At 47.2% G+C, this 27,169-nt stretch overlaps 1 protein-coding gene across 1 annotated transcript; it reads right to left on the bottom strand.

Moving 5' to 3' along the window:
- Positions 1-162: 162 nt before the first annotated feature.
- LOC135515957 (inositol 1,4,5-triphosphate receptor associated 2-like) lies at positions 163-26,721 on the bottom strand. Its single transcript, XM_064939855.1, is given in 36 exon segments — positions 163-1,207; positions 2,160-2,279; positions 2,649-2,753; positions 4,775-4,911; positions 5,003-5,046; positions 5,130-5,286; positions 5,389-5,523; positions 5,699-5,839; positions 5,933-5,960; positions 6,106-6,151; positions 6,391-6,475; positions 6,919-7,079; positions 7,175-7,260; positions 7,511-7,557; positions 10,319-10,397; positions 10,756-11,116; positions 11,118-11,220; positions 12,267-12,316; positions 13,038-13,335; positions 14,034-14,145; positions 14,933-15,084; positions 16,058-16,159; positions 16,476-16,610; positions 16,822-16,915; positions 17,154-17,218; positions 17,924-17,983; positions 18,323-18,379; positions 18,779-18,856; positions 19,486-19,536; positions 21,318-21,435; positions 21,618-21,776; positions 21,869-21,944; positions 24,578-24,636; positions 25,014-25,194; positions 25,682-25,789; positions 26,076-26,721. Coding segments are annotated over 36 exon segments (4,686 nt in total). The 5' UTR covers positions 26,707-26,721; the 3' UTR covers positions 163-942.
- Positions 26,722-27,169: the final 448 nt, after the last annotated feature.

Here is a 27,169-nt window from a genome sequence, read left to right as displayed (position 1 = left end):
TAGCCAACAACCACAGATCTAGGATCAGATGTGACTATTTCCAATCATAACTTTAACCATTAGGGGGAATATGTATATCTGATCTTGTGTCAGAGGTTAGACTTCAACCTACTGCTCACTGTGAACTTTAACCCTTACAACAGATGGACCCTCAAGTAAAACCAATGTTTATTTCTGTTCCTTTATTGTGTAAAGTCCCCTCTTTGGAACAAACAAAAGTGGATGAATTTCAAGTGAGCACTTAAAGAAGTAGAGTAAAAACCATGTGTGAGTTTAACAAAATGCTGGTTATAACAAAAAGATGCAATATAATAGATATTCCTATCCCCACACAGTCTAATGCTGTCAAACAATAAATTAAACATAAAAAAATGGCAGTGTATTACCAAGGTTCATAAATGTAATTTAAAAAAACAAAACAATTTCACCTACAACAACTTGGTGGCCTCTTCAGGCAACCGCAAATGCCATAGATTCAGAAGTTTACTATGAAATGTGTTAAAAAAAAGCAAAAACTGATAAATCTACTGTCCATAAGCAAGCATGTTGATGGACCAACAAACGCTCAAAAAGGTGTGACGTGATTGGATAGCATGCGCTGAAGTCCATTACATGATTGGACAGCCCAACGCTGGTGTCCTCCTTGACTTGATTGGACAACATTGTGCCCACATTTACAACGGCCGATAACATTACAATCTCCCTTCCGTAACGGTGCGGCAGAATGTCTCCGGGCACAAATAGGAAATCTCCCTTGCTGTGGTGGTCAGTGTTCAGAAACTTCAGTACCAACACACCGACTGATTCTGTCTTCAAGTGCTCTTTCTTCACACACTAACTAGTCTAATACACGTGATGGTTCAAGTTGCAGAAGACCTTCCAGGGGTTGACCATAGCCAGATGCCTGCCCGTTCATCTCTGTCTGTTGAGGCCACAGCCCCTCTAAACCGGTGGCTGTCCGTTGTGCCTCAGCCCTGTGTAGGGCCACAAGAGCTGCTGGATGGTCACCCAGGAGTCCCCTGTCCCCACGGGCGCTGCGTCCACGGCCGGCTGCAACACCAGGCTGGCTAGGAGGGCCAGGAGGCCTGCTAGGACCACTACTAGGGCCAGCCACAGCCACAGTCCCCGGGACCCACTGGCTGCAGACGCAGGCTGGGAGGAGTAGCCTGAACCTGGGGCTGCTGCGGCCTGCTCTGCCAGGATGGGACTGGAGAGAGAGTGGGAGAGAGGGAAAGAGAATATTTAGAATGGATGCCAAAATAAGATTTAGCCTGGGTTAGGTGAAGCGAAGTTAATGTCTGGATGAGACAGTCAGTCTGCTTTGGCCAGCTGGTCGTCTGTCCGTATTCCCAAAGCAGTGATGTAGCGATGCAGAAACAGACGGGTGCCTAGGCTAAGTTAGGATGGCGTTAGCAGCGTGGACTGACCACCACTTTTAAAGCGCTCTGTGTAGCACACACCTGGTACACAGACAATAGAAAAACAGCACTAAAGCACTGCAGCATGTTGAGCGATGCATGTCTCACATACACTCCCCAGGGCACACACACACACACACCAGTTCTCCTGATGGGAATGGATGGAAGAGATTAGAGCTGAAGGAGAGTTCGTTTGAAGCAGAAACACTGAACCGAAACCCTCACCACAACCCCACATCCAGAGACTGCCCGGGCTCAGAGACCAAGGACCAGATTCATAAAGCGTTCGCTCAAGACCAGGTATATTGTTCACACCCGTCTTTCTGCTCAGTCAATCTGGACCAGATGTCTGCTCCCTAGACCTAAAGCAGCACAGCCTGGAAGCCAGATGGTCTTGTGATTTAACCAACAGCTTTACATTTGTCAAGCAGTTGGCTGAAGCAGAAAACAGACAGGAATCCAGGCTAAAGCATCTAGAACCCTTTTCACACTACTGAGCTAAGCCGAGCTGTACTGCTCTGGCCTCGTTAGGCATCCACGGTAGTTGGCGAAAAAAAAAAAAACTATCTGAGCCAGCACAGTACAGTATGGTTCAAGTGGGCACAATGGTGTGAAAAGCATATAAGCCTCAGGAGCAGCAGAGAAGCTATAAAGCCTAACCAGCTATGCAGCAGTAAAAAGCAGTGCTGCCTGGCTGTAGATGGAAGCGAAACACTAGCTAGCGGTTGGTTCACTACTAACGTCTTGTTGGGCATAATCAGGGCGGTGATTTTGTTGCCCAGCTCAGTGAGACTGGACTTCCTCTGAACGGGCACTTCCCTCCTCTCCTCATCTGAAGGGGAGTCTGTGTCGTAGGCAGGCCTGTGGGACGGTGTGGGCATGCACGGTTCACACACACACACAAAAATACATACACACTCTGTAATGCATGTCTCACACACACACACACACTTGTTTAACACAACACATCCTAAGGACCCACATTGTTACATACATGCTCAGGGCATGCACACAAAAGCACACAGATACTCTGCAATCAATGTTCCACATGCGCTTGTTATGTACGCAAATTGTTCCTGCTGACTACGTTTAACCACAGACTTGTTACATGCATACAGTACATGGTTGGGCAAATTAAATGGGCACAGCAGGCAGAATGTTTGTTTTCAGGTTGAGGTCAAGTGCGACACGCGCGTGTGCTTCTGACACACAGCCGATATCAGCACTTACCCCTTCATCAGCATCGCGAGGGAGGGCTCGTCAGTCTCAACCCAAGCCCCGGAGCTAACAAAGCACTTTAGAGGAGGACGCCCCGTGCTCTTCCCCGTCACATTCCTGTAACGGCGCCACATACGCACGCGTCACATTCCTGTAACGGCGCCACATACGCACGCGTCACATTCCTGTAACGGCGCCACATACGCACACAATCCACACGTCACATTCCTGTAACCGCGCCACACATACGCAATCCACACGTCACATTCCTGTAACCGCGCCACACACGTACACAATCCACACGTCACATTCCTGTAACCGCGCCACACGTCACATTCCTGTAACCGCGCCACACGCACACAATCCACACGTCACATTCCTGTAACCGCGCCACATACGCACACAAACCACACGTCACATTCCTGTAACCGCGCCACATACGCACACAATCCACACGTCACATTCCTGTAACCGCGCCACACACACACAATCCACACGTCACATTCCTGTAACCGCGCCACACGCACACAATCCACACGTCACATTCCTGTAACCGCGCCACACACGCACACAATCCACACGCCACATTCCTGTAACTGCGCCACATACGCACACAATCCACACGTCACATTCCTGTAACTGCGCCACATACGTACACAATCCACCCGTCACATTCCTGTAACCGCGCCACACACGCACACAATCCACACGTCACATTCCTGTAACCGCGCCACACACGCACACGTCACATTCCTGTAACCGCGCCACACACGCACACGTCACATTCCTGTAACCGCGCCACACACGCACACGTCACATTCCTGTAACCGCGCCACACACGCACACACATAACCGCGCCACACACGTCACATTCCTGTAACCGCGCCACACACGTCACATTCCTGTAACCGCGCCACACACGCACATTCCTGTAATCCACACACGTCACATTCCTGTAACCGCGCCACACACACAATCCACACGTCACATTCCTGTAACCGCGCCACACACGCACACAATCCACACGTCACATTCCTGTAACCGCGCCACACACGCACACAATCCACACGTCACATTCCTGTAACCGCGCCACACACGCACACAATCCACACGTCACATTCCTGTAACCGCGCCACACACGCACACAATCCACACGTCACATTCCTGTAACCGCGCCACACACGCACACAATCCACACGTCACATTCCTGTAACCGCGCCACATACGCACACAATCCACACGTCACATTCCTGTAACCGCGCCACATACGCACACAATCCACACGTCACATTCCTGTAACCGCGCCACACACACACAATCCACACGTCACATTCCTGTAACCGCGCCACACACGTACACAATCCACATGTCACATTCCTGTAACCGCGCCACATACGCACACAATCCACACGTCACATTCCTGTAACCGCGCCACATACGCACACAATCCACACGTCACATTCCTGTAACCGCGCCACATACGCACACAATCCACACGTCACATTCCTGTAACCGCGCCACACACGCACACAATCCACACGTCACATTCCTGTAACCGCGCCACACACACAATCCACACGTCACATTCCTGTAACCGCGCCACACACGCACACAATCCACACGTCACATTCCTGTAACCGCGCCACACACGCACACAATCCACACGTCACATTCCTGTAACCGCGCCACATACGCACACGTCACATTCCTGTAACCGCGCCACATACGCACACAATCCACACGTCACATTCCTGTAACCGCGCCACATACGCACACAATCCACACGTCACATTCCTGTAACCGCGCCACATACGTACACAATCCACACGTCACATTCCTGTAACCGCGCCACATACGCACACGTCACATTCCTGTAACCGCGCCACATACGCACACAATCCACACGTCACATTCCTGTAACCGCGCCACATACGTACACAATCCACACGTCACATTCCACACAACACCGGACACAGACTACACAGCCCGCAAGTCATGTTTTAACAAAAGGCCCCTAGATGGAAATTTCTCCCTCAGAAATCCAAATGGTGTTTGCTTTGCAAAACAGGGTCAAGACTGTGTTGAAATATTCTTCAACCACTCCCTATTTCTCCCACGGAGTGCTGTAGTCTACCTACCAGGGAGATCTGCGGGTGAGTCTCTCCGCCTCCGTCTCTGTGGTGTCCTGTGCTTTATTGGCCGTGTCAAAATGCATGGGTCCCCCTCCCCCACCGGATCGGGGGATAGCTGCTATGCTGACCCGTCGGGCTGATGCCTGAGGAAAGGAGGAATAGAGAAACAAAACAGTGTACAGACAGTGACTAAAACAGCAGCACATCATATACACTGAGCCTAAACTGACCTACCTTATAGTAAGTTGATCCAGATTGTTTCTTGCCTCTGAAATCATCTGAAGGAAACATATTCAGTATTAGAAAGAAACATAAGAAGGAGGTGTGTGTGTGTGTGTGTGTGTGTGTGTGTGTCCCTCACCGGAGTGTGTTACTCCAGAGTGGGAGCCGAAGGACCTCTCGTTCTGCAGCATGTTCTCCCTCAGCTCAGTGAGCTCAGCGTGTTCCTTAGTGTACATCCTCCTCAGGTTCTCTACATGCTGGACCATTATCTCTACTGCCTTGCCTGTACGAGACTCCTGGAGGGGGAGAGAGACATCACACAGACGCCGACCTACACCGTCTACCTAGATGACTCCTCAAAAGAGGAGGACAAATCACGCAATTCAATTGTACTGTACCTGGTGTATGGCGCCCAGCATCTCTGAGCGACTGGACACTCTGGTCATGGACTGGATGAGGATGTCCAGGTTCTTCTGAAGTCTCTGGATGATCTCCATAGACTGGTTATCATCCTCACACAGAGGGGCCAGGGCCTGGGAAGAGCAGACACCAGGAAGGGAAAAAAGGAAATTGCATACCCCTCTCACCTGTAGCAGGTCCTGACAGCTACATTTGGACACCCTCACTCCTTTGTCTCCCTCTTCAACCTCTCCCTTCTCCCCAGTCCCTCCCTCTCACACATAATCACCTCTCTCTTAAACTTCTTACCTGTAGTAGTCCCTGGCAACTGGACACCTCCCTCCGGACGTTCTCCTCGGCCAGGTCCCGTGACCGCTCCTCCAGCCTCAGCCTCTTCTCCAGGGTGAACAGGTCACACTTAAAGCCCAGGGACAGGCGCTGGAACTCCGTCTGACAGGTAGACAACAACACAGCCTTAGCTCTACGATGGTGCATACAGAGAGATAGTCAAGAGAAAGAAAATGTTGGAAAGCTTACCACTACCTCAATCTCCTTGTCGTTAGGGGACAGGCTGCAATGAGGAAAACAGAGAGTAACACATTATCTGTCACTAGAAAACAAAGCTATGAGTGTCAGTACCTGAGAGCATTTATATTATTATCTTGCAATGCATCTCTAAAATATGAGGTATTGTACTGTATTGTTGAGTAGCCTACCTGCTTCTGTCACCTACGGTTGAGTCCTCAGAAACAGAGGTTTCGACTGGTATGGGACACAGAGAAATGTAGAGAGAGCAAGAGAAAGAGGTTCATGGTTTAAAACATCCAAACATTTTGTCTGGCTATTGATCTCTGTTTTACAATAGAAAGAGAGAGATTAGAAAAACTATAAGTCGACCACACAATGTGACAATTGAATTTTTACTTAAGTCAGTAATTGGACTTACACAATCATCAAAATATTAGGAACGTTATCAGCTGAGGTATCTGGGGTTAACTCACTGTCCTTCTCTGTGGTAACACTGGTTTCACTCAGGTCCTCTTGTACCTTTCCTTCCTCGATGACATCCATACTGTGAGACAGCTCCTGGATGATTGTGGTGAACGTTACACACTCCGTACACACACACACTTCCCAGTTCTCGCTCTTATCCTCCGCCTCAGACACACACGATTCTAATGATCTAACAGACTGTATCCAAGAACCAATTGTCACATTATACAGATCTAGCTAGGTACACTGTAGGACTGTCATTCATTCTGCCCGAGCGCTGTGAAGTGCTTCCCTGTGTAGATAAGCACAGAGTTGACTAAAGTGAAAGAATGTTCACTCCCACACAAGGCAGGAAAGACAACATTTTCTCAATAAGTCACAAGGTCATGATACTATTTATGCAAAGTTCTCACTATCACAGAGCTCTCATCTCAAATGATTTGTGCACTAATTTTGATCAGAACCCCTTGTAGTGCACTAGGGATTAGGGTGCTATTTGAGACAGGGCGCCATATATCATTACATAGACAGCTCACCAGTTCCTTCTTGAACTTGCTCCTGAGAACCAGGGAGTCAATTTTGGCTCCTGAGGGGTCAGGCGTCGTAGCATCCCTTGGACCCTGTGATGGGTCAGTGGGTGCAACATTCAGTCCATCCATGGTCTGAGAGCCTACGTCCTCTGCCAGATTGACTGTCCCTGTAGAGACAGTGAAAGGAGTGGTACACACACACACACTCTCCCTCACACACGATGTTGGCAGGAGGCCATAGAGCTCTTCTATTTCCTCCTACCTGCCAAGTCCACCTCCACTGTCGGCACCTGCACCACTGACTCCTGTATGCCCTCCTCCTCCTCTAGTACTGGTAACAGGCTGGTGCTGGAACACACACACACACACGAGCGCTGCAGCAATTCCACCATGCCAAAACAATTGCACAACTTGCCCTCATCACTACCGTGTGCCTCTATTGAAACTAAAAGCAAGAGTAATGTTCTAAACAATTCCAAACAAAGCCAACATTAACCTAACAAAAAATACATCTCAGCACACAGACAGCATATGTCGGAGAAAAGTACACAACCATGTATACACACACACACACACACACACACAAACAAACACTCACCTGTCCTCTGCTAACACTCTCTCAGCCAGCTTGTCCTGGGTTAGCTTCTGAGAAAGAGCGAGAGAGGTGAGAGATGAATGCAGGTGGCCTTGTAACATACTTTCAGCACCATTTGTCAGATTAAAAAGAGAAACACGCGCACAATTGCATACCGTACCTGTCCCATGGCATCAGAATGTTATCTCTGCTTGGTACAGTGAATATACAAGGATGGAATGGAGAATGCTAATTTCTTACATAATGTGCTGGTTGGTGGAGAGCCCTGCAGCGGAGTGTGCGGTGTGTGTGTATGTGTGTCGGGGGCTGCGAGTATGAGTGTTGGACAGAGTAAGTGTGGACAACGCATTTACACTGGCAGGGCAGTAAGTAGTGGGGGCGGTGGAATACAGCACACACTTCAGCTACGTAAGAGTGGAAGTCACTGACTATATAAAGCTGGACACTTGAGCGCAGGGCTATTATACAACTGATGGGTCTAATCCTGAATGCTGATTGGTTAAAAAAAAGGTAAATGGAACTGTGCATAACAATCAAGAGGAGAATGACACTATAAAACCAACCTCAAATCTCACTGCAAAACAGATAAAAGGGATCTGGATCCCTGCTGTTAAACTCTACACAACGCATGTTTATAAAGAAAACGGTTATTCAGAAGGGAGGACACGGGACAACCAAAGACCAATTGATTCATGCAACAACCAGTCCCCGACATTGCTTAAGCAAACACGGTGTTGAAGTCAAGCAGATTTGGGCAATAACACCAGTCTTCGTTTCCTGCCACTGAATAACTGCCAAAGCTGATGTTACTATGTGTCATGAAGTGTTCATACAGGGATTATAAAGCTTTAAGTGTGTTCAACCACGACAGTCCCAGGAAATACCACAAAAGTCAGTTGCCAGGGATAGTCATTGCGCCACTAGCCTATGTAAAGATTTCACACCAAGTGAAATTGATATTTAGCAATGATAGAGTAACTTTGTTCGCCAATTACATTTTTGTGAATTGCGAAACAGGCCGCTCATACATCCCGAGCGTTATGTTCCTCAATTCATTCAGCATATTTCAGTAGTAGGCGAGGCCTAGGCTGTCAACACAGAGCGCACTCTTCAGTTTGCGAATCATACAGACATTGTAACGGCAGTCAAACAAAAGTGAAATGACCAAAGTTGCTAAGCTTGCTAGATAACCTCCAACGAATGACATAATATCTCCTATTTGGCTAAATCGAGTTGATGATTACACAGATAGCAGGTCAGCTCACGAATAACAGAGAAAAATGTAAGGTATCTTAAGGTAACGGGAACCAATTGTTAAAAATAAAAAAAATCCCATATCTACTCTCATACCATTTGCTGATCACACGTTCTCTACCGAAGCTCTCATATGGGCAGCAATATGAGACAGCGCAGAGAAGCCGGGGAAATGTTAAAACGGTATTTTGACTCTTATGAGACATGCTTTAATAATGAAACCTCTGATGATAACTAAACGGCATTCCGTTCACTGTGTGCAGTCTGGCAGTGTCAATTATGTGCGTGACTTGAATTGATGGCGACTTTGTGTTTAGTAAACATGTTCGGCTTCCATGCAACAACCTGCTTTGATAATGTGCTATTTTATTTTTTGCCAATCTGATGCTGCACATGTATATTTTGTGGAATTGCGTTAGTTCGACATTGGGGGAAAATATTGTCATTTCCTGGTTCTTGTCATATTTTAATTTCTGGAAATGTGAAGAGTGAGACAGTCCTGGGATCCTGGTTACTGTTGTTAACTGAGTTTTAAAAACTCACATAAGTCAAACTGTTGATTACTAGCTTACAAAGAGATACATAATAATAATAAGGTGGGTGCTTATTTCTCCTGTGTTTTTCTCCCCAAGACACACTCAGAGAGTTGGGTCAAGGTCAGGCATCAATGGCTACCCTTCAGCAATTAGGGTTCACTGCCTTGCTCAATGGCACAGACAGATTTTTCACCTGGCTCAGGGATTCAAACTAGCAACCTTTCGGTTCCTGGCCCAATGCTCTAACCGCTAGGCTACCTGTTCTCTCACTACTCTCCAGTCTACCAAACTGACAGACAGATCCAGCTCTAACTGCTAGGCTACCTGCTCTCTCACTACTCTCCAGTCTACCAAACTGACAGATCCAGCGCTACCCACACCACAGACAGAAGAAACTTGCACTCTCAACTCGATTGGAAGAAATTTGTTGGCTCCCCCTAGAAACATTTCTCACAGGAGTGCCACTCCGCTGTGCCTACACAGAGCAGGAGACTGGAATAACAGAAATAGCATGCCTGTCTCTGCGGATTGAATCACAGCTAACCCCTGTAACAAGACTGAAATAACCAAACACAAACAGTCTCAGAAAATATAGAGAAAGGTTTACAGTAGACTACACAATGGTATACACGTAAAGATAAAGACTACATTATTACACAGACATAACATATGTGCACAATCTGGAGCTAGGAACCAAATAAGCCATACTTGCCTCTTTTGGCAGAGTGTACAGTGCAGTGGTGTAGTGAAGCAATTGGGGCAGAAAACTCACACAGGAGTTAGGGACCATGGTCCTCCTCCACCCTAACCCCTTCCTCTCTGGGCACAGCCCTCAGCCCCTGTCCATACCCCTCCATCCCATCCACAACACCAATGAACAGAGAGAGTAAAAGACAGAGAGAGGGAAAGAGCAAGCGATAGAAAAGGGGAAGTCAAGAGGAGAGAGAGATGGTGTCACAGTGGCTGTGACTGTCAATGAAGTTTTCCCATCCGTAAAATACTTTCTGTGTATTGTACTGACCTGCGCGTCACTCATATTGGTTGAGGTGATGTTGTCCTCTCCTCCTTTTCCTCTTTCACTGCCATCTGTCTGCTGGGGGCTGACCCAGAGAGAAAGGTGAAAAATCAGTGTCGCTTGGAGCCCAACCAGAGAAATTGTGTTTTGGTGGGTGTTTCTCTCCCCCTCTCAGATAGTAGGAAGCAGCTGGTTTCACTGACTGTGACTGAACCAACTTATGAGAGCGGTAACTGCCCCAGCCCCGATTACAGGTGCATCGTGGGTATGCAAAGTATCGCTAAAGGGGCCCAATTACACAGCCAACATTTCCCTCCTCACAGCTTGGAAAACACTAATTTGACTGGCAAATGTGTCCAGAGGAAGAGAAGCGTGCTACAGTGCACTCAAACACACTGAAACTACAACTGTACTGTAAAAGCCACTGAGAGCTCTGTTCTCACCTTCCAGTCAGTAAAATGGTCTCATCCATCACAGGGTAAGTGCAGCTGGGAGATACCATCTCAGCCAGCCTGGGGGGTGGACTGTTCCCAGCAGTGACAGTCCTGTCATGTTCTGGTGAGCCAGGCTGAGGTGTGTCTTGAAGAAGAGGCACTATGGTGTCAGGGCTCATTGTATCTGGACAAAAGGGTGAGTAGGAGTCATAAGTGAAATGGCATTGGAGAGGGCCATCCAACTGAATGCCTGAAGAGAAACTCATTTGCTGTCGTTGCAGGCTAGAGTGAGTCAGGGATTGCATGGAGCAGAGAGAGAAAGACTGATCAGAGGGGAGGAAGAGCGGGCGTGATGGAGACAGAGTTGGTCTTACCCAATAAAGAAGAGTGGGAGGGAGGGAGTGGATGCTCCTCGGTGTCAACAGCCTGCTGGTGGGTGTCCTCAGGCCCAAAGCATTCTGGTAGTTTGGCACCCTAAGGCACAACACATACAGATAAGAAAAAAGATTATGAATATGATAAACAGACGAGCATCAATACATGACAGCCACCTGTCCATTCAGTTAATGTGAAAGGATGTAGCGATAGACTGGCAAGCAACAATGCCTTTGCTTACCCAACAACAAAGCATTAAAAAAACAACCTCTTATATCACCTCTGTGTCCGTGTGAGTCCCTGTCCATTCCCTATCGATCCGATTAAGTAAGAAAGCTTGACTTCAGAAGATGAGCCATTCTGTCGTGTCTATCTAGAACTAGTGACATTCGCAAATAAGTCCATTTGGTCATCAAATAAAAGCAAGGTTGTATGAGCTTTGTCAAGTGGGAGGAAAGTAAAAAAGTATGAGAGAGGAAGGTGGAAGGAAAGAGTGTGTTCCAGCCTAGATTGGTCCATGTCCTGTTGTCTACTCACAGAGGTGTGGTTAACACTTCTGCTCCTGTTCCAATACTCTTAAAATGCTTCCTTCCTGTGTTCCTTCCTTGGAGTGGTCACTGATCAGACATGAGAGGACTGGAAAAAGCTACACAAAACCTAAGTGACCAGGATAGATAGGTGATTCATTCAAGGAAGAGGTGAGGGAAGGATGCATGTTCAAAGCACTTGAACGGGGCTTATGACAGTTTCCCCTTTTCCTGCCCACCAGCACCAAAGGAAGAAGTGGCCTCTTAAAACTGTCATCGTCATCACATATGGTCACATGCACTCCGACGACTACGTAGATCTACATCCCCATTCAAAGCAATGTTCCAAGGTGGGGTTCTACTCAAATGAACACCCATTCTTTTTATAATGAAAAACAACCACCAGTCAAACCTTAACAGCGACAGAGCTGTGTTCCGTTCACAAAACGCACGACGAGAGCAACCCCTCAAAAACGTGCCTTTTTTGATATGGTTATATAGTTCAGTCTTTTAAGTCTGGAGTGGATAACCACCAAACTAATCCAGAGAATCGCTTTAAAGCACACTGACACAGTAAGAGTACATCCACAGTAATAGGTTTTAAAGACTGGCATCTACCTGTGGGGATAGACTGTTCACCCACTGGTCACTGTCTGTTGACACTGTGGCTTGAGAGAAAAAGGCAGAGGGGGGGGGGGGGGGTAGAGAGAGAGAGAGACAGGAAGGAAGAAGAAAAGCTAATTAGTTCAAGTTGATCAATCATCTCTGTGATATTCAGCTGGGGTCACTGGCAAGGTCAAACTAAGCCCCACCCACGACCATATTGGACCATAATATTAGACCATTAAACTCCCTGTCTGTGTTAGAGTGGGTTTAGAGGCAGTAATAACCACATTCTTTGGATTCTGGCAGCCAGTGATGCAGGGAGACCACTGGGGATTACTGAACACTTCCACTAGGTTTGGATGTCTTTAACACCCGGCCATAGAAGGCTGGGGCCTAGAAGACTTGCCAGCGAACAGCTACACACACACACCAGGCTGGGCTGTCAAGGGGCTTTTAACCAGGACACACACAGGTCCCTATCAGGAGACCCTGGCCATCTATGGCTGTCCTTGCCACAAACCCCAGAGGGCTGGGTGGGTGTCTGGGCCTGATTCTTCAAGGGTGGCTGAGTGCTCTGTGACTCCAGGGATTACAGGGGTAATCCACACAGGCTTCTGATGGACTCACTAACCCCTGGTTTACCCAGTGTTTCACCCGGCTCAGTAGCCCAGAACCATAGAAAAATACCTTACAGGAACTCCTGTAAACTCACTAAAAATACAGCCCAATATGGAGTTATAATACGATATCATGATCATTACTAATCCGTGGAATCCTACTCACCTCTCAGATCCTCTCCCTCCGCCTGGTCGGGTTCACTTTTTTCCGAGAGAGGAGAGAGAAGGGAGATCCCCCTCAGTCCCCCCTCCTGTCCCTCTCCCCCCACCACGGTCCACCTCTCCCCCACCTCCTCCTCCCCCTCTCCAGGCTGATCCCCTCTCTCCGTCAGTCTGTCCTCGTCCGTCCTCCCGTCCGTCGGGCCCGTCTCCTGACTCTTGAAGTCCCTGTACGTCTCCACCCCCTCGTTCTTCAGGAAGTCTTGGAGGACAAACTCCTCGTCCCAGTCCAGGTCCTCCCCAGCCTGAGAAAGTAAATAAGCTGAATTAAAACCTGTTCAGGTAATTGATGTAAGATCAATCAATCTATTTCTAAAGCATTTTTCACATCAGAAGTTGTCAAAGGTTTTCCAGTAACTCTGCCGAGACACCAAAGAGCATGTGATGGTAAACTGATCTTAGACCTGTGCCTATGGGCGATAGACAATAAAGGCACTCACAAAATAACATCACAGAATAGGAGCGATGAACACAGAATATTTTTTCCTGATCAGAAAGTGTGCAAAGTGTCCACACAGCCTCCCACTCCATCCTTCAGCGTCTCTATTAAACAGCCTCTCCATCTGGATGGAAAACGTACTCCAAAGTTACACAACTATTCACCATCTGAATCAGAGTTCTATTCTCTGCTATGTTCCATGGCTCTCAATGCCTGTGTCCCAACAGTAGCCCAATATCCACTATACCCGGCATCTTTCTCGCAGACAAGTTGAGTGAAAAGCTCACTTTTTCCTATCTTCCTACAACAATATATTCTAGACATTCAAAAGCTACATGTCATCTGTGGCGCACAGGGGACACCACCTCTTCCCCCATGTCGCCCCATCTCTCAATTCGTCCTACCAGTGGATCATCAGGGTCAGGGGTTTTACAGCTAGCCTCACTGCTGTCCTGTCTACCTCGTCCCTCCCTCCATCTCTGTATCCCTCCCTCTCCCTCCTACCTGTGGGTCCTCGTCGGGGGTCTGGCAGCTGGCCTCCCTGCTGTCCCCCGGGGTATTTAGCTGGTCCAACTCTTCACGCAGCTGCTGCTTCTGATTCTCCTGCTCCTGAACCCTGCATGGACGGACCCACGTAAATTACACACATATTCACACAGACACGTGAAGCAACACCCCCCCCCCATCAGTCTACCCTAAAGTCAACAATAAAATGGTCACTAGCCACAAATACTTCTGAAACCACGGCAATCATGCATCCAGTGACTACAAAGCAAATTAACAGATTCATCACTCTCACCCAGCCCATTGACAGCGTAGTGAAGGGTCCATAACATAACATACTGTACCCAATCCGCAGGCCCATGCAGTGTCCCATGCTGCTGTTGCCCAGCCTGTACGAGGATGGCAGGAGCTCTGGAGAGCCCCTAACTCCCAGTATCGGACACCTCCTAACACCCAGTCCAAGAGTAGTCCAGAGTAGTTTAGAGGGCCTGTGCACAGCTGGCTATCCTAGACAACGTTCCCACAGCCTGGCCTGATAACGGCCCCCCCTCCCCCTTTTATCCTCCAGAGCAGGGCGGCTGTGTGGAACGGGCCCACGTGGCAGTTACAGACAGAGAGCCATACTGGGCCAGGACCCAACCACTACTTAGACAGGTTAGAGGTCACCCAGACAGACCCAAAGCACAGAGAAGCAGACAAATATGACCAGATTCCTCCCTAGATCCCTCCTGCCACAGGGTAGTATCTTAGACAATGACAGCCCCTCCCTCCACAGTGTAAACCCTCTCTTATACAAGACCCGCAAAACCTACTTGACCAGTGAGAGAAGAGCAGCACCAGTTCCTCTTGACCCTCACTTCCAACAGGCACACACACACACACACTCAACCCCCACTCACCTGACTGACAGGTGTAGTATCTCAGTGCGGGACCTCCTTATGTTGCTGGCCATCTTGATCAGTTCTTTCTCCAGGGAGTCGGTGTACTGGTCCAACTGCTCCAGGCTGAGGCCCCACTCCGACCTCCTCTGATCCAGCTCAGACTGCACCGCCTGGGGGGGGGGAGAAAGGGCAGGGAGTCGGCCTCTTTCTGGAGCTGCTGGGTCTCCGGCAGTTAGACCGATAGTCTATCCAGCAGTACTAGACATACAGTAAAGTGTGTCCATCTCTTAGTCACAGTCAGTGACACTACTGCACTCACTCTTTAACCATGAAGAATGTTTACTGTGGACGTGTCTGACGAATGCAGATTGGAGAGAGAAAAGGGAGTGAAGAGAGTGACAGGGAGGGAGAGAGGGGGAATGAAAAAGAGAGACAGGGGGGCAGAGGGAGGTGACAAAGACAGAACGAAAGAGCAGGAAGAGGGGGGAGAGCGTGCGCATGTGTGTGTGTGTGTGTTGAGAGACTGCATTTACGCTACAGCACACTAAGCCGCACAGCATTAATAGGCATTGATGGGCAAGAGATAGTTATATAACATTGTAGATTAGAGATCTCTGGAGAGAAGACAGCGAGAGAGAATGGCCATATTATGTAATCCTATAAAAACTACGAGCAGAGAGAGTCCTATTCAGCTCAAACTCCTCCCTACATTGAACTCAGTAGGGTGCATCTCAATAGCCTAATTGCTCTTTTCCTTGTCTCATTTCCTGTATCTGCATTCTGCACTGATCTGAAAGAACAGGATAAGTGAAAAGCAATATGATGGAAAACCAAAATGGATTTGCTTTCTTCTCTTGCATCTCTGAACCTAGAGAAACACCAACCTCCGCTTTGGCACACATATTTGACCCCCGGCATGCCTACGCACAGACAAACACCTACACACACAGGAGAATATGGAGAGTTCTCTGGTACAGAGTGACTCAGTAACATCCTCCTCTACCACCGGGCTAGATAGCGGGTTGATACACCCACTCTAATGGCTCTCTAGTGTGTGTGTGTGTGCGAATGCACGAGAGAGAGAGAGAGAGAGAGAGAGAGAGAGATCAAGATAGTGTGTGGGTGGGTGCGGATGCCCCTCACCTGCAGTCTGGGGTCGTTACTAGCCCCTGGTCCTCCATAGTGGTGTATGAGTCCTCTGAGTGTTGACAAGACGGAGAGGCCCTCGTCCTTAAAATCTCTCTTCTGAAAACAAACAGAAAAACATGTGTTTCAGGCATAACTACTTTAAGTATTAATCAAATTTAGTCTGCTATGGAAGAAAATTAGTAATGTATCTACACCGCATAGTCAAAGAACAATGACATCATAGACGCACACAAAGTCATTTTCTCCATGCACACTGCTTTTAAAATGTGCTGGTTAGATACCAGTCCCTGCATAGTGTATCGAGTGCATAATTAGGACAGTAAGGGCTGAAGATATCTAATGAATTATCAGGACTGCTGTATCTATAGTGTACAATTGGGACAATGTCTGCTGTATCTACTGTATAGAGTACCAGTTTGTTGACGAGGCTCTTGAACTCCAGGGACATCTGGTCAGGTGTGGGGCCCTGCAGGAGCAGTAACACCTCCCTGTCCAGAGTCTCATCTAGCGCAGATGCAAAGCTCAGCGGCGACACACACTCCGCACCCTGGAAATAAAACAACACGACTTGGTCATTAACCCTGAAGGGGATAGGCTGACGGTGTCAGTATACTACAGCCTAATAGGGTCCCTGGAGCTGATGTTTTGGGTGAATACAGTGGGGTTGGTCCTCGAAGGTGTGAGCGTACTCAAACAGAGAGCGCGGGTGTTCAACTCACAGGCCGCAAACATGGAACGAGGGGATATATTTAACTGACCTCCGGAGGTGTTTGAGCAAGGGCCAGTTCTGTCTGCAGGGATCCTGAAGTGCTCTGGTTCAACCTGTACGCCACCGACAGGGAGAGACCTGCACTGCAAGAGGGAGATAGAGGGAGCGAGAATGCAAAGAGACAGAATGAGAAAGGAGGAGAAAAAGATCGTCATTCCACTCCACAGAGAAAAGACTGCTTCATTGGCAGAGAGAGAGAGAGAGCAAACCGAACAGAACAAAATACGAAGACAAAAGGACAACAACAGAGAGAAAACACATCATTCCCCAATCCTGCTACTAGAATAGTCCAAGGCGCCATCTCTAGTACAGTGTACTTACACTGCCAAGTCTGGCTGCATCATGTGCATCTGTCTCTCCAGCTTGGTCTTGTCTGCTCTCAACAGCTGTCAGAGACAACAACAGACATCAAACACGGTTAGATAACAACACTACTGCTGCAGCTAATACATATTCACTGCAGCTGACAGATAGACAGAAAGGCATGAATAATCATAGTGCTCTGCTCAGAGAGAGACAGAAATACTTTTAATAGCCCCTTTTCACCCCAATTTCGTGGTATCCAATTGGTTGTTGTGAAGGTCGAGAGCCATGCGTCCTCCGAAACACAACCCAACCAAGCTGCACTGCTTCTTGACGCAATGCCCACTTAACCCAGAAGCATCCATGTGTCGGAGGAAACACTGTGCACCTGGCAACCATGTCAGCATGCACTGCGTCCAGCTCGCCACAGGAGGAGTCGCTAGTGTGCGATGGGACAAGGACATCCCTTCCGGTCAAACCCTCCCCTAACCCAGACTATGCTGGGCTAATTGTGCACCACCCCATTGGTCTCCCTGTTGCGGCCCAGCTGCCACAGAGCCTGGACTCAAACCCACAATCTCTAATCTCTAGTGGCACAGCTACTTAGACGACTGCGCCACTCGGGAGGCCTGACAAAGACTTTTGCAGAGCTCTCTGGTCGGCAGTTCAGAGCAGTGGGTTACAGTGTTGTCGCTTGTATCCATCCACTCCTTTATGATCTGGTGCATGGGAGTAGCGGCTAAGGGGAGATTTGGGATAGGGTAATGATTTCCAGACAGCCTCCTCACCTCTGTGACCGACGAGTACTCCACCACGGCACCCTTCAGCTCCTCAATCTGTCTGCACTTCTGTAGAGGGGCGACAACACGACAGCAATATTCTTGATTTTATCAACAACAATATCATATTTCCCCCAGGACAATGTCTCGGGAAACGTTCTGAATGTACGAATGAACAGATCAAAAAAATGTTAAGATCAGAAGGCTTCCATGCCCTGAAGCCTGGGTTATTACTGATCTCAGGACCCAATCTACAATGCAACTTTCGCTTTGTACAGCCGTGTTACCATGGCGAATGTAGGGGACAGCACGGCTACAATAATGATACAGCTTTATTCATTACTGAACAGATACTGAACAAAAGTACTAGAAAGAAAATATTTGTTTTTTTATTCAGATGATACTGACCTGGAGTATGAGGGCTTCCTTTTCACTCACGACCGCATCGAAGGAATGGTTTTGGACCTGTGGATGAGAGAACAGACACTCCACCATGACACCGCTGGCACTCATCCAGGACACAGACAGACCAATCAGAAGCTGGCGTTGGGATCACTTTGATCCTAAAAGGCCAGTTACGTAGGTCCATAGCACTGCACTCCAGGCCTTTTCAGAAGACCATGAAAGGCAAAACATTAACACAGCCTTTATTTTACTTCTAGGTGCAGTTGACCAGAAACAGATTGCTAAGAAGCATTCAAAACGGAGAACCTTAATTGAAAGTGATTTTTGTTGTTGTTGTCGAGAACTAGCCTTAATCTGTTTCCAGGAAACCACTTTCCAGTTGCCTACCTTGAATGGCTTATTCCCTCGACGGTACAATAGCTTATTCACTGCAGACACACAACAGTTATGTGTACCCACCTGCAGCTCAGCGTTTAGGTCACACAGTTCAATCATCCTCTTCTGGAGGTCATCCATCTCCATGGTGACCTTGATGTTCTAGTCCAAAAGGTAGAGGGGGGTAGGAGGAGGGAGAGATGAGTAATTCTACCCAAAAGAGATGGATTATTTTACCCTACCATGTCACCTAACAGCGGATAAGGTACATAAGACTAGATAGCTATAGAATGGCATTTCCTAAATCGGTGTTTCCCAACCCTGGTCCTCCAGTACTCCCAACAGTACACATCTATATTGTGACACATCGGAGTCATCTTGTCAACTAATCGTCAAGCCCACAATTAGTTGAATGGGGTGTGTTTGTCAAGGGCTACAACGAAACTGTGTACCGTTGGAGGTACTCGAGGACCAGGGTTGGGAAACACTGTCCCTGATCCTGGGAAAACAGCAGAGGGGAAGTTCCCAGGGGAAGCAGGTAGTCCTGCTGCTTTGTTGTTGTGTCGCCCTAGTAGGCACTTCACTGATCCATGACACCGATTGGTCGGAAAGCACACTCCTGATGACTTGCCACCAAATCCATTTCTCATTAAAGGAATGACAACCACATGGAAGCACCTTCTAGATGCCTCTGATTAAATACATGATAAAGTAATGAAATGACCCAGGATCAATGTAGATCTTGCCGAAAGGGGTTCTGTGCGCAGAGAGAAAGGTATCCAGTACAGTACCTCATCCTGAAGACAGCTTATCTTTGCAATCAGACTCTGGTTCTCTCTCTCCTGTTGGGGAGATGTTGGGTTAGTATACGGCTCTGGACATTGTATAGTTGCATACAGGTAACCGCCAAACGAGCCAGCTTCAGTGCACCTTGGCATAGTGTGACAGACACTTGTAGAATCTGTTGGAGGGATGCGACACCCTTCTTCAATGTTCACCTTCTTCAAAGGTAACCACTAGGCTACCTGCCGTGACATATGGTTAAAATCGTTTTCATTCTCATCAAACCATTCAGTGACCACTCGTGCCTTGTGAATGGGGGCATTAGGAACCACACCTGTGTGGAAGCACCTGTTTTCAATATACACTGAACAAAAATATAATATAAAGTGTTGGTCCCATGTTTTATGAGCTAAAATAAAAGATCCCATAAAATATTCCATTCCCATGTATTTCTCTCAAAATTGTTTACATCCCTATTAGTGAGCATTTCTCCATTGCCATGATAATCTGCCCAGCTGACAGGTGTGGCATATCAAGAAGATGATTAAACAGCATGCTATTACATAGGTGCACCTTGTGCTGGGGACAATAAAAGGCCACTAAAATGTGCAGTTTTGTCACAACACAATGCCACAGATGTGTCAAGGTGAGAGTGCATGCAACTAGCATGCTGACTGCAGGAATGTCCACCAGAGCTTTTGCCAGAGAATTGAAAGTTAATTCCTCTACCATAAGCCGCCGCCGTCTTAGAGAATTTGGCAGTACGTCCAACCGGCCTCAACCACAGACCACGTGTAACAATGCCAGCTCAGGACCTCCACATCCGGTATTTTTCACCTGCGGGATCATCTGAGACCAAAAACACAGACAGCTAATGAAACTGTGGGTTTGCACAACCGAAGAATGTCTGCACAAACCTTTTCAGGGAAGCTCATCGGACAGCTTGTAGTCCTCACCAGGGTGTTGACCCGACTGCAGTTCGGTGCCGTAACCAACTTCAGTGGACAAATTCTCACCTTTTTGATGACCACTGGAACGCTGGAGAAATGTGCTCTTCACGGATTAATCCCCGTTTCAACTGTACCGGGCAGATGGCAGACAGTATGGCGTTGTGTGGGCGAGGTGTTTGCTGACGTCAACATTGTGAACAGAGGGCCCCATGGAGGAGATGGGATCATGCTATGGGCAGACATACTGTAAACTATGGACAACGAAGACAATTGCATTTTATCGATGGCAATTTGAATGTACAGGGACACAGTGACGAGATCCTGATGCTCATTGTCATGTCACTCATCAGCCGCCATCACCTCATGTTTCAACATAATGCACGGCCCCATGTCGCAAGGACATGGACACAATTCCGGGAAGCTGAAAATGTCCCAGTTCTTCTATGTCCTGCATACTCAGACATGTCACCCATTGAGCAAGTTTGGGATCTTCTGGATCGACGTATACAACAGCGTGCTCCAGTTCCCGCCAATATCCAGCAACTTCGCACAGCCATTGAAGAGTGGGACAACATTTCACAATCAACAGCCTGATCAACTCTATGCGAAGGAGATGCGTTCACCGCATTAATGGTGGCACACTAGATACCGACTGGTTTTCTGATCCACGCCCCCGACCTTTTCTTTAAGGTATCTGTGACCAACAGATGCATATCTGTATTCCCAGTCATATGAACTCCATAGATTAGGGCCTAATGAATTTATTTAAAATCGACTGACTTCCTTATATGAACTGTATCGGTAAAATCTTTGAAATTGTTGCATGTTGCGTTTTGTTCAGTGTCGATGGTTGAATAGCATGACAGTGGAGATGGTGTGTGTATATATACCATATGTTTGCTCTGAGCCGAGGCCCTGGCTCTGCCCTCCTCTGTACAGCTCAGACTCATCTTCATCTCCTCCACCTCATCCTTCAACATCTTCTCCTTCTGGGCCAGCTGCTGGCCTCTACAGGGGGGAGAGGGACATTATAATTGGGGATGTGTGTATGTGTGTGTGTGAGGCCTAATAGGAGGTTCAATTAAGGAGAATTGAATAGGAAGATAGGCATTTTAAAAAGTAAGTGCATGTGTGACAGCATGTGTGTGTGTCTGCATCTGTTGGGGTGTGTGTGTGTGTACAATCTTTACAGTCTGGCCTGTGACTTGAGCTCCTCGTTCTCCTCTGCTAGTTTCTGGTTATGGTCCTCCATGGTCTCCACGCTCTGCTTCAGCTTCCTCACCTCCTGCTGAAGCTTCTGGTTACTGAACTGCAGGTCGGACACACAGAACACCAGGTCTGACGTCTCACTGGGGAGGAACACACACAACAGGGTAAAAACACGGTTAGTCACATGTAGAAATTGGACAGTGTCACGCACGCACACCCGAACGTTACTTACAGATCTGCTCGTGACAACTCCCCTCCGAATGCCTCCAGACTGCCTGAGGTCATGTTCAGCAGGACAGACCTCTTAGCTAACGGAGAGAAGACAGAGAGGGATGAGTGAGAGAAGGAGAGAAATTATCTATGTTTAGAGAACGAGGGAGAAAATACATCGATTTGATAAAATAATGAGACAGAAGAAGACGTTCTCTTAGATGGAGAACAGAGAGAGAGATGGAGAGAGGGCAACATGGCTACTTGGAGACATCGTACAAGAGAAAATCCACAACTGGAAAAACTTTGAGCCTCAGAACATTCATCCGTTTCTCTGATTAGTCCTCTGATGTCTGTGTCAACTCACCTGACAGGTTGTCTCGGAGTCTGACAGACTACAGTTGAAGTCGGAAGTTTACATACCACTTGGCCAAATACATTTAAACTCAGTTTTTCACAATTCCTGACATTTAATCCTAGTAAAAATTCCGTTTTAGGTGAGTTAGGATCATCACTTAATTTTAAGAATGTGAAATGTCAGAATAATAGTAGAGAGAATTATTTATTTCAGCTTTTACAGTGGGGCAAAAAAGTATTTAGTCAGCCACCAATTGTGCAAGTTCTCCAACTTAAAAAGATGAGAGGCCTGTAATGTTCATCATAGGTACACTTCAACTATGACAGACAAAATGGAGAAAAGAAAATCCAGAAAAATCACATTGTAGGATTTTTAATGAATTTATTTGCAAGTTATGGTGGAAAATAAGTATTTGGTCACCTAAAAACAAGCAAGATTTCTGGCTCTCATAGACCTGAAACTTTTTTTTTCTCATTTTGTCTGTCATAGTTGAAGTGTACCTATGATGAAAATTACAGGCCTCATCTTTTTAAGTGGGAGAACTTGCACAATTGATGGCTGACTAAATACTTTTTTGCCCCACTGTATTTCTTTCATCACATTCCCAGTGGGTCAGAAGTTTACATGCACTCAATTAGTATTTGGTAGCATTGCCTTTAAATTGTCTAACTTGGGTCAAACATTTCAGGTAGCCTTCCACAAGCTTCCCACAATACGTTGGGTGAATTTTGGCCGATTCCTCCTGACAGAGCTGGTGTATCTGAGTCAGGTTTGTAAGCCTCCTTGCTGGCACATGCTTTTTCAGTTCTGTCCAAATGTTCTATAGGATTGAGATCAGGGCTTTGTGATGGCCACTCCAGACCCATTTGCGACCAAGCTTTAACTTCCTGACTGATGTCTTGAGATGTTGCTTCAATATATCCACTTAATTGTCCATCCTCATGACGCCATCCATTTTGTGAAGTGCACCAGTCCCTCCTTCAGCAAGGCACCCACACAACATGATGCTGCCACCACCGTGCTTCACGGTTGGGATGGTGTTTTTCAGCTTGCAAGCATCCACCTTTTTCCTCCAAACATAATGGTCATTATAGCCAAACAGTTCTATTTTTGTTTAATAAGACCAAAGGCATTTCTCCAAAAAGTATGATCTTTGTCCCCATGTGCAGTTGCAAACCGTATTCTGGCTTTTTAATGGCGGTTTTGGAACAGTGGCTTCTTCCTTTCTGAGCAGCCTTTCAGGTTACGTCGATATAGGACTCGTTTTACTGTGGATATAGATACTTTTGTACCTGTTTCCTCCAGCATCTTCACAAGGTCCTTTGCTGTTGTTCTGGGATTGATTTGCACTTTTCGTAAAGTACGTTCATCTCTAGGAGACAGAACACGTCTCCTTCCTGAGCGGTATGACGGCTGCGTGGTCCTATGCTGTTAATACTTGCGTACTATTGTTTTTACAGATGAACGTGGTACCTTCAGGAATTTGGAAATTGCTCCCAAGGATGAACCAGACTTGTGGAGGTCTACAATATTTTTTCTGAGGTCTTGGCTGATTTCTTTTGATTTCCCATGATGTTAAGCAAATAGGCACTGAGTTTGAAGGTCGGCCTTGAAATACATCCACAGGTACATCTCCAAATGACTCAAATTAAGTCAATAAGCCTATCAGAAGCTTCTAAAGGCATGACATTTTCTGAAATTTTCCATCCAAGCTGTTTAAAGGCACAGTCAACTTAGCATATGTAAACTTCTGACCCACTGGAATTGTGATACACTTAATTATAAGTGAAATAATCTGTCTGTAAATAACAATTGGAAAAATGACTTGTGTCATGCACAAAGCAGATGTCCTAACCGACTTGCCAAAACTAAAGTTTTGTGGCGTGGTTGAAAAATGAGTTTTAATGACTCCAACCTAAGTGTATGTAAACTTCCGACTTCAACTGTATATGTCTGTGTCAACTCACCTGACAGGTTGTCTCGGAATCTGACAGACTATATGTCTGTGTCAACTCACCTGACAGGTTGACACGGAGTCTGACAGACTATATGTCTGTGTCAACTCACCTGACAGGTTGTCTCGGAGTCTGACAGACTATATGTATGTGTCAACTCACCTGACAGGTTGACACGGAGTCTGACAGACTATATGTCTGTGTCAACTCACCTGACAGGTTGTCTCGGAGTCTGACAGACTATATGTCTGTGTCAACTCACCTGACAGGTTGACACGGAGTCTGACAGACTATATGTCTGTGTCAACACTCACCTGACAGGTTGACACGGAGTCTGACAGACTATATGTCTGTGTCAACACTCACCTGACAGGTTGACACGGAGTCTGACAGACTATATGTCTGTGTCAACACTCACCTGACAGGTTGTCTCGGAGTCTGACAGACTCTTGAGTCAGGACCTCTGGTGTGTCGTCCCTGTAGTTGTCGTGAAGACAAGGAGACAGACACCCAGAAACATGACATTACACAGTCACAATATCCCAGGCTTACTTACACACACAGCCAGGAATACAGAGGTTAATGTATCGGTTACCACACTAAAAAAGTGACGAAAGCTTATCTAACAGACAAGCTCTTTGATAAGAATATTTGGCTGCAAAAATTGGTATCCATTTGCCCTTGCAACAGAACACATGAATTAGAACACAGCGCCCTCTACAGGAAAACGTGGGACAAGATGACAGGCACTGCTATGTAGTGCACTGCGTTTGACCAGAGCCCTGGTTAAAAGTAGTGCACTATAAAAAAAGGGAAGAGTGCCATTTGGGGGACACAGAAAGCCGCTCCAGTACTCATTCTTTCTGCAGTCATCTATCCACTCCTTCATGATGGCGTGGTAGGTGTCCAGGTCTATGGAGACGTCTTTGTGCTCCGGGTCCAGCATATTACACAGGTCCTCCAGCCCACTGTCCTCAGAATCACGGCTGGTGGTGTGGCGCAGGTAGTCCACGATACAAGACACGTACACCTTACCTGAAGGAGCAGGAGGGGGCCAGGTTACTGTCTTTACCAGAGTAATTTACTGGGTTACTGTGGTCAGTCTGTTGACTAGCATGGTAAGGGACCTCCCAAGGCCCGGGCATCATAGCAATCTCCTTCCTCCTCCTGAGGTTCTTCAGTAACAGCTTTCAGTAAACAAAACAGGACTGTAAAGAGGACCACCCACAGGGAATCTAGAGCACTTGTACCACATCATTGACTGCTTCAGAAACAAAGAAAAGAAAGCAGACTTGCCTACACCCCAGTGGAGCAAATTATTGACTGCCTTTTTTACAAAACATTATCACAGTGAGTGTGTGTATGAGATTGTGCCTCCTACTGTGTGTGTTCGATACTGTGAGTCTGGATAGAAGAGTGTGTACTTCACAATGAGCCAGATTTGATATTCCCAGTGTATTTCTGTGTTCAATATATATTTGATACTTTGAGAGTTCAGTACTGTATGTGAATGAGTGCGTACCTCTGCGCTGGGTGTCACAAGCGTGGAAAATGGTGTCTAGTAAATCCTCTTCGCAGATCAGACTGACCTCAGCAATCATCTCCTTTTGGTTCTCAGGGGACATGGCTCCTATACACACACACACACGTTCTGTAACTACACTGGCCAATCGCCAATTCATCAACAGACATTAGCGGCCAAGAAACACGATTGCTCTGTCAGTTGCATAAATTTCCTTGAGGCAAGATAATAAAATGTACATAATGTGTGTGTGACATAAGAGATGGCGAATGGAAAGGAGTGTGTGAGAGGCCTGAGGAATGCTGTGATCAATAATCTACCATTGATATCATTGTCCACTGAGAACTGAGCAGTGCTTTCGTAACCCCACGGTGAGTGTGTGTATTCCCCTTACCATCTCCCATGGATAGTCTCTTGACAACCAGGGCTGGGTAAGGCAGCTCACTCTGCAGCAGGTTGGCAGTGGCGTCCGAAGAGCAGAGGTTATAGGACAGCAGGCTGTGTGCAGGTGTGTGAGTTTGGGACAGAGATGGGGTCCTGTGCCTCTCACTGCCGGCAGACCCTGTCCCTTCCTCAGGCTGAGTAAACTGGGGACCGTGAGAGAAGCTAAAAACCGTGTCTCCAGTCTGGACAGCTGGGATGGAGCAGATCCTCTGCCCTCCTAACCCCACCCCTACCCCCCTCCACTCCCCGGGATTACTGGTGATTGTGAAAGTAGAATTGACTGGGGTTGGGGGGTTCATGGTGGGGTTGATAGGGGTGGAGTTGGGACAGTGGGAGCTCCTGGGAAGCTGGGGTGAACCCTTGGGGGTTAACAGCCCCTCCCTCTCGCGCTTCTTCATGATAACTTCCAGGTTGCGGTGCAAGCCGGACTGGGGGCTGTCGTAACTGCTGGAAGTGAATTTTGGGATCTGGAAGGGCGAGGAGGGGTTAACCTCACGGTCGTGCCGCTGGATGGTCTGCAGCTTACGACAGATGCTGTCAACAGGGTTGTGGCGTTGACGATGGGTCACTCCAAGGTCCATGCTGGAGCAGGGGGTGACAACAGGACAAGAGCTGGAGAGGGGAGAGGCTGTCATTGGAGACCACCCGTCATTGTAAATATTAATTTGTGCTTAATTGACCTGCCTGGTAAAATAAATCATTAAAAAGGAGACAGGCATAGTGAAAGGAGAGGAATTATACTGATAGTCCATCACACCACATACTTCAAGTTCATCACATTTCAGACATCCCAAATAGACTACAGTTGTTGATTGAGGTTGTTGTAGTCTATCTTTCTTGTGTGTAGACTATAGGGTCATAGTTTTTAAATGGGAGCAACAGAGAACAGCACACCAACAGTCTACCTGGATAAAAATAACGAGCTTACTTGAGCCACTAACTGAAAGGACACTTATTATTAAATCAAATATTCTGTAAACTAACAAATGTTTCTAAAACATGAAACTAACAAGTGATTGTTACCCTAATATATATTTTGTTGAC

The sequence above is a fragment of the Oncorhynchus masou genome, chromosome 27 (assembly GCF_036934945.1).
Source record: "Oncorhynchus masou masou isolate Uvic2021 chromosome 27, UVic_Omas_1.1, whole genome shotgun sequence".
NCBI classification, from domain to species: domain Eukaryota; kingdom Metazoa; phylum Chordata; class Actinopteri; order Salmoniformes; family Salmonidae; genus Oncorhynchus; species Oncorhynchus masou.
The sequence above is the reverse complement of the archived record's forward strand: the minus strand, read 5'-3'. Positions and strand labels throughout refer to the sequence as shown.